This window comes from Pleurodeles waltl, chromosome 3_1 (assembly GCF_031143425.1).
Source record: "Pleurodeles waltl isolate 20211129_DDA chromosome 3_1, aPleWal1.hap1.20221129, whole genome shotgun sequence".
NCBI lineage: Eukaryota > Metazoa > Chordata > Amphibia > Caudata > Salamandridae > Pleurodeles > Pleurodeles waltl.
In genome coordinates this window covers 136,631,764-136,646,260 of record NC_090440.1, presented here as the reverse complement: position 1 = coordinate 136,646,260, position 14,497 = coordinate 136,631,764, and the positions used below count along the sequence as shown (strand labels likewise).

Genomic DNA, 14,497 nt, shown 5'->3' with positions numbered 1-14,497 from the left:
GAGGCACCACATAAACCTGCCTAAGCTTCAGGACCAGAGTCCTCTCACCGCCACCTCCCACAGATGGCCTCTCTTTGTGTCCTCCTCTTAGCTTTCGCTAAAGAGAGATGACATCTCTCAGTGGGAGGGGCAGATTCTTTGTCCGAACTTCCAACTTTATGCTTGGATATTGAGCGCGAACCAACTGAGTGTTGTTAATTTGCCCAAGGTGATAGATGTTATCTTGGCGGTGTGCCGCCCCCTTCATCAAGTCTTTTTATTTTAGCTGGTGGTCACATTGTGTTATGTGATGTGCCTAGGAAGGGATTGCCACCCCTTAAGTTTTTGTTGTATAACCAGTCATACTCTCTTTCACCTGGCAAGGTTTTTGCTTTGGGCATTGTTAGCCTTACAAACTTTGCCTCCAGATTAGCCATACTTTTCAAGTTACCTTTTTTGGTGCTTTTCATGAAGTTGTTTTACATGTACCCTCTTTCACGCCCTGCATGCCTCAGTAAGACCTAATTCTGGTGTTCATCTTTCTAATAGGTTCACCTTTGGAGGCCATGCACGCTTGGTCCTTAAGATGCCTCAAACTTAAAACTGTTTTTCTGACAACCATCATCTTCACTTGTCTTGCTAGTAATCTGTAGGTCCTGCTTGTGCATCCACCTTTGTTCTGGGCAAGCTGATACTTCAGACACAGCCTTTTTTCTCTCAGGAGGTCGTTTTCACGGTCCACATTGGCCAATCTATTACCTTGCCTTCATTATATCTACCTCAGCATTTGACCGAGGAGGAAAAGACTGCACCAGCTTGATATTTACTGAGCTCTCAGTTTCTATAAAATCGCGCTTCAAAGACACTGCCTCAATAACTAGCTGTTTCTTAGCGCCTCATGTTCTGAGAAGCACAAGACAATTTAGAAGCAGCCTGTTTTGAGCTGATTCAGTCCGTGTATCAAGATTTGATAGACCTTTGCCAAGCAGAAGCTCCCTGAGGGAAGGATGGTTTATTCCACATGGGCGAAGGCCGCTTCTTAATCATTATCTAAGGGGTGCTTTTATTCTGGGTATCTGCTGGGCTGTGATGAGGGCTTCAGTCCACATCTTCTCTTGTCTACTGTCTTGATCCTGAATTATGTAGGGATGGTCATTTTGCCATAGCTGTGTTGCTAGACGTCTTGGATAAATCATTTCCACGGACAAAAAACTCTTGGGAGCGTACTTCTTTGATAGTGATTTAAGAGGTGAGGAATCTGCAGGTAGAAATATCCATCAGAAGATCAAATTATTTACTTTATATTGCAGTTTACTCATGGATACTATAGCTACCTGAAGATTCATCACCAAACCATACACCTCCCAGTTCTAAGGAACAGTCTTGTATGTTTAGTAATAAGGTTTAAAGTCAATCTCATCAGGCACATCTCCACCACTAAAGGCATAGAAGACTATGAATTGACATCACAATGCTTGACAGCACCTTATATGGCTCTGTGACCTGTTGGTGGAGTTGAACTACAAAGATAGTGCCACCTGTTGGTTCTGGAGAACCATTGATGGAGTAGCCACCACTTTACCAGGCTCTCGTTCCTAGAAAGCCACTTCTCAGAAATAAGAGTGATAAATTATGTTAAGGTAACTTTTCCTTGTTTTTATCTTTTGAAAAATGAAAACTCACCTACAAGCCGATGCTGAGAAAAATAAAATAAAGTTGTTAAAGTGAAGCTTGCAATAAAACTGTTGTCTAACAACCACTTTAAACCCAAAACTTTAAGGTGCTTTTTATACTAGTAACCTGTTAAGTAAAACTCAAGGCATGTTAGCCACCTGATAAAAAGCATATATACAGAGCTGCACGCTCTGTTATATGCCATTTAGCATTGTTGACTGTGTGGATTTGCAAAAGGTGAAGACTCCAGTGAGTCATAATGGCCATTCCTTCTCTGCATATATTATTTATGCTGTCCCATTTTTATGCATATTCTTTTTTTTAAAAAGGAATTAACAAAACCAAGAAGGATAGGGATTACATTTGTACAGTAAGGTAAAATATTGAAGAGGCATCATGACTATTAGGACTGATGTTGCCATGTTTAAAGTCAGTGTAGCATGCAACGTGTAAAGCAGGAATCTGTGTTTTTTCTCACACCAGTGTAATTGTACTTTGGTAAAACATGGAAGCTGGCCTTTTCACTTGAATGTGTGTTTTAGTTTTGTTACTCTAAATAACCTGTGCTATTGAACCACATATAATTTTGCCACACTAACATATTTAGAAACTTTAAAATCTTAAGCAAGAGTAAACGTTTGTGTCTATTCAATTGGAAGTGTTTAATGTACATTAGTGGTAATAGAAATGTCGAGTAAAGCATTTAACTGGAAAAAAGGAATGTTGCTTTAACTTTTGAGATGGAGTAGGTATCCCATATTACACTCGTAGGTCCTAAACAAGCTTTGAATAATATTCTTAGAATTCATCTTGTTTTTTTTGTTTTTACAATTGCAAATTGTAAAGAGCTTACATGAAAATTAACAGGAAAAATCTATTTTTATTTTCAAAGGTGCCAGAAAACGCAGTACACGAGAACGGCAAATGGATGCCATAAATAGTAAATGTGCATTGGTCAAGCCTTTTGAGAGTAAGTTTTCCTTAGGTAAATTGTTAATTAGCTTGGACTTGAGCTGGTTACATGTGTGCTCACTGGAATTGGTTTTACAAGTAATCACTCATATACACGTTATTGATCTCTTCGACTGTACTTTATATTGAGTTTTAGCTGTGGTCAAACTAATTAGGTCATCTTGAGAAGATTATTTTGTCAGTTCTGACGTTTTAAGGCTACCTTTTATTTGTTATTTCATTGTCCTTGTGTACAAACCATGTTGCTGTGTTTCCAATAGATCCAGCTTCACCCCACTGCACTTTCCATGGTGCTTCTGGCTATATAGTACAGCTTTAATAACGCTTTTCATAAAAATAACACCTATAGTGTATTATTCAGAATAGGATGAACCTGACATTGGTAGCCATGGTTTGTTTTTTTATAATTGTCATGAAGAAAATATCTAAATGTCTTATGTTCCGTACTTTTTGGATTTCAAAACAGATGACGTTGATTTTCTGCATATTCCTAAATGGTATTTGAAATAATTAACAAAAAGTATTGTTAAAAATGTAAAATCTTTGTCTTTTGAAAAGCAGTAGATCTACACTTCCTGCCATAGTTTTGTATCTTCGACATTACAGGTGTTCAGCATCACAGGAGATACAGTACCCAGTGATTATGGGTTAATTAAAGGGTTCATGCGGGTTTAGCGATTTAAAGAGTTCACCAATGAGCTTGATTTGATTTTTGTGAGAATGATTTGTATGTGAACAAATCAATCAAATAGCTAGCTCTCAGAGTTCAAAGACCTGCTAGCTAGATAAACTTAGGCCAAGGAGTACAATACTATATAATACTAGGGCATACAAGTACAGCGTCTCCTCTTAGTAAAAGCAAGTAGCCCGGCAGCTGTCTTTAAGCCAGTGGCTGCATTAGAAGAGATCAAGGGAGCATCTGTTTATTTTTAAACCTGTTTTTAAGGTAAAAGGCAGCTTCTGTCCCTGCAGCAGTCTGAGCCCACAGTACACCAGAGGGACGTTGGGAGGGAGCTGGCAGCACCGAATGCTTCTTTTACTGACCTCTAACAATAGCTATAGCTTGCAAAGGGGGCATTCAGATTGAATGGTGTACCACGACTATTTCGGATCCTCAATGTCGACCTACCATTATTTTGAATCATAGACTACAAATTGACTATAATTTTGAATTAGCATTATCTGAGATACCAGGTATGTGTACTTTTGCAGTATTTTCCCATGCTCTTCAGTGCCTTTAAAGTCATTAAGTTGTCCTTTCTTTATTTTCATTATCTCACCATGAAATGTATTCTTGAACTGTTGCACTTAGCTGTAAACGAGGCTCCTTGTCAAGCTGAAATGAGTTTCTTTATTTGGACAAGAGTCGCCTATGCTCTGGTTACCATGCAGGCTATGGCTATTGATAGATATACTATGCCTTGCCAGTCGCCTCAGTGTATTAAGAGTTAGAATACAGTTTTCATATAAAAAAACGCTTTTGTTTTGCTAATAACTTTGGTGATGTTTGTTGAAGCTGCATGAAATTTTCCCAAAAAAGTTCATCCACCTCAGCTCGTTGATTTTACATGTTAATTGACATAGGAAACCTTGCTGTCTGATAACAGAAAAACCGGCTGCATTTGGCAAGTTAGAACTTTACTAAGAAACTGTGCTTTTTGTGATTTTTGTTTAAATGGTACCATCAATTTCAAATAAAATAGAGTCCTCCGATTGAGGTCTTTTCGGCCCATTGGCCTTTTTGGTGCTGTAGGACTGAATGATTGGCTGGCGGCAGCCAAGAGAAAAATGTTGCAACCACCAATAGAGGTCCCAAGGACTCTGTCTCCGTATCTTAGAGATGTGTAAAAAAAATTACCCTGACCCCCTTTATTGTTTACGTAGACTGAACTTCTAGGGCCCAAAAGTAAAATGAATACTGTGGAGCCCAGCATGGCCTTTCCGTGAGGTACTGCAATACTCCTGCACAATTAGCTTGGACAGCACCTCAGTACCATGTGGGTGAACCTTACGTGGCAGCACTGTAGTACTCATGTAGAAATAAAAAAAAAGAAAATGGAATATGGTTTGGGTGTTCACGGGGTGAATAGGGGGTGCCCTACTAAGCGCGGCCAAAGGATGTACACACAGGCCACCTGTGATGGAGGGGGGTGTTTAGGCACACAATACATCAAAGGGAAGGCCAGCTGTGGGGGTAAGGCATGAGTGGGTTGGGTTCTGGGCCTGCTTGCAGGTTAAGCTTGTCCCTGACACCCTTGCTGTGGATGGCTGGGTGTTGACACTTAGACAGGAAGAATGGTTAGGTTTTCTAAATGTTTTTTTTTTTTTAAGTAAAATTAGTACTGCAGTACTTCTGCAGTACTTATAGTGGAGGTACCACAGAAAGTATGAATGAAAAAGGTATTTTGCCAGTACCACAGGAGTAATGCAGTACCCAAAAATCTTATTAAAAGCATAAATACAAATATTTGTTATAGTGAGAGTGGGGTGGGTGTGGAGAGTTGAATGTCTGATCTTTCAGTAGGCTAGGCCTTGTGTCCAACCCCTGCTGTGCAAGGCAAAGGACGTTCATCGCAGTGAGTTAGCCATCCATGGAATGGGGTCAGTGTAGGGGGCCAAAGGCCGTGTGAACGGAGAAGTTGAGCAGGGTCTGCTCAGAGGGCAATCTCCCAAAAGCCCCATCCCTCCATCTCTCCACTGTGCATGGTTGAAGGGTGCTGGCTGCATGTGGGTGTGGGAGGTTGGGTTCAGGGCCTGACTAGATCTCAGGCACTGCAGCCAACCCCTTTGTGCCTGCAGCTTGCAGCCTTGTGCAGTGGGAGGCTGGCAATGCGTGCGGGGTTGAGGGAAGGGGCCTAAGGCTGTGCCCTGTCATGGTTGGCCTTCCATAGGGGTTGGGTGCAGAGCCTGCCCATAGACGTCTTTGATTTTTTCTTTCTTTGTAAGAAAGAAACTGGAGCTCATCCAAGGTGGAACCCTTCGAAAATACCCTTCAAAAAGCATCAGAAAAGTAGGTTACTGCTAGTTTTACTGAAGGGGTGAAATTTGTCTTTAGAAACTGCCCCGAAAACTCATTTTGTATCTTAGTCATCCATTGAACGTAGCTGCGGTACAGAAGTAGCACATCTGAAGAAGTAGAAACAATAGTTTAAGCTGGGAAAAAGAATGTGGAATACTCAGTTAGTAACCTGTGAAAACATGGAAAAGTCTGAAAGTAGGCCCAAAAAAGTAACTAAAATCGTTTCAACCACAAACTACTGTAGAGCCTTATGAGAAATTGGGTTTCTGATGGGTACATCTACCTGTATATTCGTCACCTTTTGAATATCCCCATGCACCAGCATTCTATGGAAACTTCTTAGCTCTTCCACATCGACAAGGATGTCACAAAGCCATGCAACTCCATCTGACATCATTGAAGCCATAAGAGACCCTCTTTTTTCCGCACCTTCGACGTGTAACGTTTTTCCTGGTAAATCTCGAAGTTACTTTGTATACTTCTTAGATAGTTTCTTCTGTGACACTTTGTTGTGGTAAGAGATGTCTCCTCTTAGGAAGTTGGGCTTTAAGCTGTGCAGGGAATGTGAGGTTCAGATGTCCATTACTGACCTACATGAAGATTGTCTTTGATGCTTAAGTTCTGATCACAGCATCAAGACCTTGCTGTCATGCCAAAAGATGAAATCCAAAGGCGCTGAAGGAGCGAGAGGCGAAGCTGTTTATGGCCAAAGCAAGGCAAGAAAAAAGTCACGGCCTTGATCGAAGTCGCTAGCGCCCCATTCTTTTAAATCATTAAAAAGGAAGCACCAGAAGAATCGGCCTCTCTTCTCAGTGGCATTCTTTGAGGGGTGAATCTCCAAAGTCTGGTTCGTTGAAGAGGTCGAGACGAGAGATGTGAGATATCTTCTTCTCCATCTCCAGAGCCCACACCAACATCGCCTCTGAGTCCGACTCTGGCCCCGACTTTGCCGCTTTCTGATCCTGAGACAAAGGTACAGTATGAGTCTTCCGTAAAGCCTATTCCTCCTCCACAGGAACAGTTATCCAGCATTTCCATCTCGAGGGACGGATCCCTTGAGTTTTCTGAATGCAATGTATGGTATCTTTACCAGGGTGTTGACTCCATCTGGTGCACCTGCGGGTCCCATGGGTCAACTGTACAAACAGGCTCCGGGAGACCCATTGGTTTTGTCCTCACATCCTACACCTGAGAGTTTGGTTGTGCAGGCCTTGTGTTCTTCCAAATTCACTCCTGGATCGTTTCCTACATCATCTGCTGATAGAGAATCAAAGAGAATGGAACACTCAGCAAAAAAGGTGGCATTAAAATCAACAAATGTTATGTGTTTACCTGCATGCTTTAATGGACTCAGCTAAGTTGATACTCACAAAGTGGCCAGACGATGTTCAAGGCCATTTTGCGGAACCTTTAAATGATGGACAGGCTGCTGCACACCAAGTCATTCAGTCAGGGTTGGATACTGCTGAATCTGTGGCGAGAGCAATGGGGACCTCAGTGGTTTCTAGAAGGCATGCATGGTTGTGGGGATCTGGTTTTCACCTAATGAGCAAACAGCATTGTTGGATCTTCCATTCAGTGGGTCAAAGTTGCTTGGGTCAAAAGCTGACTCTGCCTTAAAAAAGTTTGAAGCACAATTTTTGGGCCTGGAATCACAGCCAAAAGATTATAGACAATTTCGGTGGTTCAGTGGATTCAGCAGATCTTTTTCCTTTCAAGGAATACAGCAATATCAGCAGCTACAGCAGCCAAACCCTCTATATATAAGCTAGAGAGGGCATGACCAGGAAAGGCAGTGTGGAGCCACCCATCAGCCTTCCTCCTCCTCCTCCTCCTCCCCGGCCAATGTTTCAAGGAAGCAGCCCTAGTTCCGCCATCTTGTTGTATGCTTTACCCGTGGTAGTGAGGTTGATTCATTTTTTGGCAATAGTGGAGCTCCATTACATCGGACCTGTGGATGTTGAGTATTGTAGAAAATGGGTATGCCCCTCCCTTCTGGGAGTTTCCCCTATTCTTTACCTCCCCAATAAAGTTTTTGTTCAGAAGAACATCTTTTGTTACTCCAACAGCACGTCCAACCTCTACTCTTGAAAGGCACAGTGGAGTTAGTTCCAGAGCAGGAAAATGAGTCAGGTATATTATTCACGTTATTTTCTGCTTCCCAAAAAGGACTTGCATTTACGTCAGATTTCTGACCTCAGGGTTTTGAATTGGTTCCTCAAACAGAAAAAATTGAAAATGCTGACCCTGGCACATGTGCTTTTGGTGCTGGACAAGGAAGTCTGGATGGTTTCAATTGATTTGCAGGATGCATATTTTCCCATCTTAATTCTGCAATCGCACAGGAAGTATCTCCGCTTCACGGTGGGATCACAACACTACCAGTTTGCGGTCCTTCGTTTGATCTTACTTCCCACCTTGAGTCTTCACAAAAGTGATGCCAGTGATTGCTGCACATCTCAGAAGGGGGAATATCAGTATTCCCTTACCTGGGCAATATGTTGCTTAAAGCCAGGTGTCCAGAGTGGGTGCTGTGTCACTTGCAGTTCACAACTCACTTGTTGAACAACCTGGGCTTTTCCATAAACGTGCCCAAATCTAACCTGGAGCACTCTGAGCGCACCCTGTTCATAGCAGCAGTACTGAACACTTCAGTGAATCGTGCCTTTCCTCCGCCGCAGAGGATTCAAGACATTCAGGTAATGATTAAGATAATGGAGCGCTGTTTCCAGTTCTGAAGGTCTTACGCCAGCTCGGTCTGATTGCTTCCTGCATTTTATTGGTCACCCATGCACTCTGGCACATGAGGGACCTTCAGTGGTGCCTTCACAAGCAGTGGTTTCAGCACAACAGAGGTCTCAGATAGTCAGTCAGATACTGCAGCAGATCTTCATTGGTGAGGTGTGGACACCACTCTTTTAAAAGGGAAGCTGTTTTGTCCTCCACCTCCGGTGGCCACAGTGATAATGGCTGCCTCCACTCTAGGGTGGGGAGCGCATTTGCGGGATCTTGAGCTCACAGGAATTTGGTCCCTAATAAAACAGTTGTTACACATCAACCTATTGGAATTGCGGGCAGTAGGTCTAGCTTTCAAGGCCTTCCTCCCTTCCATTTGTGGTCAGTCAGTAAAGGCCTTGACAAACAATACTACTACTATGTGGCATGTAAACAAACAGGTAGGTGTAGGGTTGAGTCTTCTCTGCAGAGAGGCTCTACGGCTCTGGGCTCAGGACCACCAGATTTGCATTGTAGCAATTCACTTGACTTGAGTTCTAAAGGTACGTGCGGACAGTCTCAGCTGGCATTTGTCAGCCGATCACGAGTGTCCTCTCCATCCAGAGGTGGTTCTACACACCTTCAGGCAATGGGGACCACTCAGATAGGCCTGTTTGCCACTTACAAGAACACACACTGCCCGTCATTGTGCAGCCTCCAGTATCCGATGCAGGGAGCATTGGGGGATGCATTTCAGTTGGTCTGAGGCTCCCAGCTGCTTTACGCGTTTCCACCAGAACGCTTGATTTCTCGAGTTCTGAGCAAGATTCGCCAAGACAAGGCCCAAGTCATATTAATAGCCCCAGATTTGCGAAGAAGGGTGTGGTATACAGACCTACTTCAACTCTCACTGTACCCTCCACTCTGTCTTTCTCACAGGGAAGACCTCCTCTTGCAGTCGCAGGGGAAAGGTTCTACACCCCCACATCCAGACTCTGCACGTATATTCCATGGCGATTAAAAGTTCTTCTTTCCCCAACACCGCCCCGCTGCCCCCCCTCTACCCCCCCCACACCTCCCCCGCCCAATGTGGTTGATGTTATTTTATCCACCAGGTGACACTCCACCAAGTCGATTTATGCTGGCAGATGGGCTAAGTTTGTTAAGTGGTGTGCAGAAAATTCAATTGACCCTTTGAAAGCCCATTTGTCTGATATTATATGTTTTGTGTTTTTCCTAGTACAGCAAGGATGTGCAGTTGCAACAGCTAAGGGATATTTGTCTGCCCTTTCGGCTTTCCTTTGTTTACCTGTCGAACCTTCCCTGTTTAAGTCCCCTATAGCCCTATAGTGCTAAGGTTTATTAAGGGGCTTACTAGAAAGTACCCTCCCACTCAATTTATAATGCCTCAGTGGGGTCTTAATTTGGTTTAGACTTATCTTATGGGTACTCCGTTTTAACCCTTACCTAGTTTTCCTTTGAGACTTCTTGTGTTTGAAACTGTATTTCTGGTTGTCATAACATTGGCTAGATGTGTTAGTGAGTTACAGGCGTTAAGTGTGAAGCATTCCTTCATAACGTTTTACACAGATAAGTTGGTAATGAGAACCAGGGCTGCTTTTCTGCCAAAAGGGGTTACTCCATTCCACTTGGGTCAGTCTATTATCCTTCCTACTTTCTATCCTCCTCCCTAATCTTCTAAGGAGGAGGAAAGACTTCATCGCTTAGACCCTAAAGGGACTTCTATATTGACAGGACACATGATCTCCAGCTGGACGGTCAGCTGTTTGTTGGCTGCATTGGCAAGATGAAAGGCAAGGCTGTGCAGAAGAGGACATTGTCCTGATGGATCATTCTGTATAAAAAGATCTGCTATGTCATGGCGAATAAAGAGCTTCCTGAAGGTATTGGAGCTCATTCAACTCTAGCTAATCCTTCCACCTCTGCCTTGGCTAGGGGTGTCCCAGTGGTTGACATTTGTAAAGCGGCATCTTTGGTCTCCCTCCACACCTTTGTGAAGCACAATTGTTTAGACTCCGAGGTGAGGAGGGACGGTCCCTTTGCTCGTGCCGTGTATTAAGATTTTTGGTATAAGCAGACAGGCACTCACTCCGAGTGTGGGGCTACTTGGGGATTCTATTAAATAGGTGATGAATCCACAGGTAGATGTATCCATCAGAAGAACAAGTTACTTACCTTCAGTAACGCTTTTTCTGGTGGATACAGTATCTACCTATTGATTCCTCACTGAATATTGCTTGTCTGTATATACCAAAAAGAAATCTATTAGAATGTGTGTATATATTTTGCATTTGTTTTGAAATACAAGGTTTGTATATATGTAATTTTTTTTTTTTTAAATAGGTCTTCCATAAAAAGTGATTTTCATGAAATTGGTTTCACCCGTTAGCCTTGAAGACACACAAATAGTGGGCGGAAACTGATGTCAGCATGCCAACCAGGGCCTCTTATGGCTCCGATGATGACAGACTGAGCCGTGTGCAGAGCCGTAGCTTTGTGACATCCTCGTCGATATGGGAGAGCTAAGAAAAAATGTTTCTGTGGAATGCTTGCTCATGGGGATATTAAAAAGGTGACTAATCCACAGGTAGATACTATATCCTCCAGAAAAAGCATTACTATTTGAGAGGGTTGGAAATCTTGCTCGAGCAACAACCACACTCTTTGTCCAGGTGAACCACAGAAAGTCAGTAAATCAATCTGTGCTTGATCTGGTAGCTTGGCATAGCTTGGGACAAAGCAGTCAGCATTAACCTAGATGCAATGTGTTAAGGATTTATGCAAAACAGAAACAGTAATACAGTGAAAATACAACACAAGACAAAATAAATAACATGATACCAGAATGACAAAAATCCAATCATTAGAGCCGGAGGTATTCAGTTTTAAGGTTTTGAGTAAAAATACCGCTTAGAATCTCAAAGCGCCACTTGCAGTCATCTGGTCGTGCTGAGTTGGAGGAAGTCGCAAGTTCTTGCTGACTGTAATGGAGTTTGAGATGGATACAGGGACCAGGTTAGCCCCACTGCAAAGTTACCTTTTGAGTGTGGCACAAAGAGTTCTGTTCATTGTGGAGGAGGCCATGAGGAGCAGGTGGAGCATTGCAGATGGTTGTCGCTGTAGAGTGAGGAGCCAGGTCGGGTGTTGTGGGCTGTTATCACTGTAGTGCAAAGTGTGGCTCTCACGTTGCCGGTCACTGCTACTGGTTGCTGCAGCAAGAAGAGCAGATCTCACCGGAACCGATCTATGCCAATTATTGCTTGAGGTAGCGTCTGAGCACGAATGGGCTCAATCGCAAGAAGCCCAGACTTCAAGATTGTCCCATTTTCTTGCAGAGAAGTACTCTTGAGTACACTCTGATGACAGCCAGAAAGGTCCATGACCTGGGAAGATAAATCATGGAGACTAGGGACTCACTCTAGTAGAGGCCAGCAGGGATCAGGCAGGTCCAGTTGCATCAGGTCAGTTGGCCAGTTGCAGGAAGGCCTGTGGAGCTTGTTGTCCCCCGTAGCTCGCACAGGAGATCAGCCAACTGGTTAACCTGGAATCTAGGAAAGCAGGTTCATTTCCACCAAGGCAACTTTCAGCAGCAGGGTAATCCTCTGGCAGCAGGGCAGTCCTTTTTCCGTACCTTCTACATCTCCTCCCCTGTTATCCTGCCAGGGTGGCCTATCCTGGGCACACCTAAGCCTCTTTGTGTCACTGTCTGGAAAAAAATACACAAACCCCAACAGCACCCCAGAACCCAGAACACTGGAAGAGGCACAAATGGTTGGGAATCGAAAATGCTAACTTTCTAAAAGTGGCATTTTCAGAATTGTGACTTAAAATCTGACTTTACCATTAAAGAGTATTTTGAATTACAGTTCATTTAAGTGTAAAATACCATATCTTTACCTGATCCCAATCTAAAGTTATCACTTATTAAATATTAGAAGCTAACACAGTGTTAGTCAATGGGAGAGATAGGCCTTGCAACAGTGAAAAACGATTTAGAACTTTCACTGACTGGACATGTAAAACTTAAACACAAGTCCTACTTTTTTAATACAATGTGTCCTTCCCTATGAGCCTTTATAGCATACATTTGGGGTGACGCAAGTATTAAAAAGGAAGTTTTAGTGCTTGCAAGAAGTTTATTTTGCCAGGTCGAAATTTGAACTGAACCTATGTAAAACAACATTAAAAAAACAAAATATCTCTTCTGTGGGAGGTTGGGTGTTTTGCCTGATTGCAGCCTAAGTTTTTTGGTCCTATCCGCCTAAAAATAGGGAGTTGTGCAAGGTAGTTTCTGGTAGCCCCCAGGATTCCAAGTTAGGGTCAGAGGTCTGTGCTCTTGTTGTTGGATTAGTAGTTTGTTTTATGTCCATGAGTAGGTCGCTCACCACGGCAGGGAGGGAGGTTAGCTTATCCAGGACTGGGGGAACAAGATCAGTTTGGTTGTGGTAATTGTACTTCAGACTGGGTTTGCTTAATGCGATTGTTAAGATCGCCCAATTTCAAATTCATGCCAGCGACCAAAAATGCAAGTGTTGAGCAGTGAAATGTGTAAGACCGTTTTATTCGACTAATAATGTAGAGCACCCAGTGTTAGCTGCATAGTGTTTAATACGGATGACCAGGCATTGTTTGTCTGTGGATCCTCCTCCCTCCCTGTTTTAGGTTTAGGGTATGCTGCATGTGAGGGAAGTACCCTGCACGTACGAAGCTACTATCTCCTCCTTTTCCTCAGTTGTAAGGTAGGAGATGTAATTTCATGTTGCCTGAACATCCTCTGGGTTTTGCTGATCATGGTGCTCTTGCTTGGCGTTGAGGCAGAATATGGATTCAGTGGTAGTTGGCAATGGCTTTTGCTGTGATGTTTCATACTTCCTTTGCCTGCTGTTTCAGCTGGTTCGGCAGCGGTGCTGTGCGGATGGAGGCCTTGTCTAAAACCATGGGCTCATTAAAGTCCATTTGAGGGCTTTGTGTTTTCCCTTTAGCTAGATTTTGAGGATCAGCCATTCTCTCCACGAGGTTAATAGAATTACTTATTTTAATGTCCTAGGTGGCTTGCTTACCGTGCTTCCTGTGGGTTCATTCCTTGAGTTAAAGTTGTCATCTGACTCTTACATTGGGGGTAGCTGGGCAGGAGGGTTAGAGCTTAACAATCTTGCACGTCTTAAGTCTTTGTTACCCCCATGCATGCCCCTATAGACCCTCCATGCCAGTTAAAGAGTACCTCTCTCTTTATGTATCAATTTCAGTAATAACTAGATTCTTAAAGTCATTAAGAGGCAGTAAGTGATGTAATGTGAAGTCATGAACAGTGCATGGCAAGGGCACAAGTTATAGTTAGCTCACTGAACTATAAATAGTGGATTTCAGTGTTTTTCTTTTGTTTGTTTGTTTTTAAACGTTACATTTTCTTTTCTGACTTTGTCACCTAACTATAATATCATTTTAACCTTTGGTTTTTCCAGGTTTTTTTAAACATATGTTAAGACCTTTCTTCCATACCTAATTATAATGTCAATTTAAATGCTATAAGTGAGACCGTAGCACAGCTTGCACCACTCACTTAATTAGCACTTTAAAACATGTCCCAGGCTTGTCATTGCAGCTTGAACTCAGTGTTATACTGCCATGTCGACTTGTCATTTGAAATCCCTTGCCAAGGCTTAAACTTCCCTTTTGTTGCATATAAGTCACTCCAAAGGTAAGCCATAGGGTAGGGTGCAATGTAATTCAAAGGCAGGACATATACTTTTTAGATTTACATATCCTGAGAGTGAAAAACTCCCAAATTAGTTTTTCACTTCTGGGAGGTCTACCTCTTGCATAGGTTAACATTACGCTTTATTAGGGACTTATAAGTAAATATGCCATTTGGGTATGAGCTAGTGTTACCATGTTTGAGGGAGAGAGTACATGCACTTTAGCACTGGGTAGCAGTTGTAAAGTGACCAGAGTCCTAAAGCCAACAAAAACAAGGTCAGAAAAATAGGAGGAAGAAGGCAAAGAGTTTGGGGATAACCCTGCAGAAACGACCATTTCCAACATACCTAATGTGGATTGGTTCATCAATCACACAAGATGAAGCCCTCTACGTCCACAAAGCATGCAGTAAGAGAAATT

At 42.9% G+C, this 14,497-nt stretch overlaps 1 protein-coding gene across 1 annotated transcript in view; it reads left to right on the top strand.

Annotated features, from left to right (window-relative positions):
- KIF18A (kinesin family member 18A) overlaps positions 1–14,497 on the top strand; it is a 221,245-nt gene that overhangs the window by 141,921 nt on the left and 64,827 nt on the right. Inside the window, exon 14 of the mRNA XM_069221971.1 lies at positions 2,546–2,623. Coding sequence (XP_069078072.1) covers positions 2,546–2,623 — 78 coding nt within the window. The remainder of the gene's footprint in view (positions 1–2,545; positions 2,624–14,497) is intronic.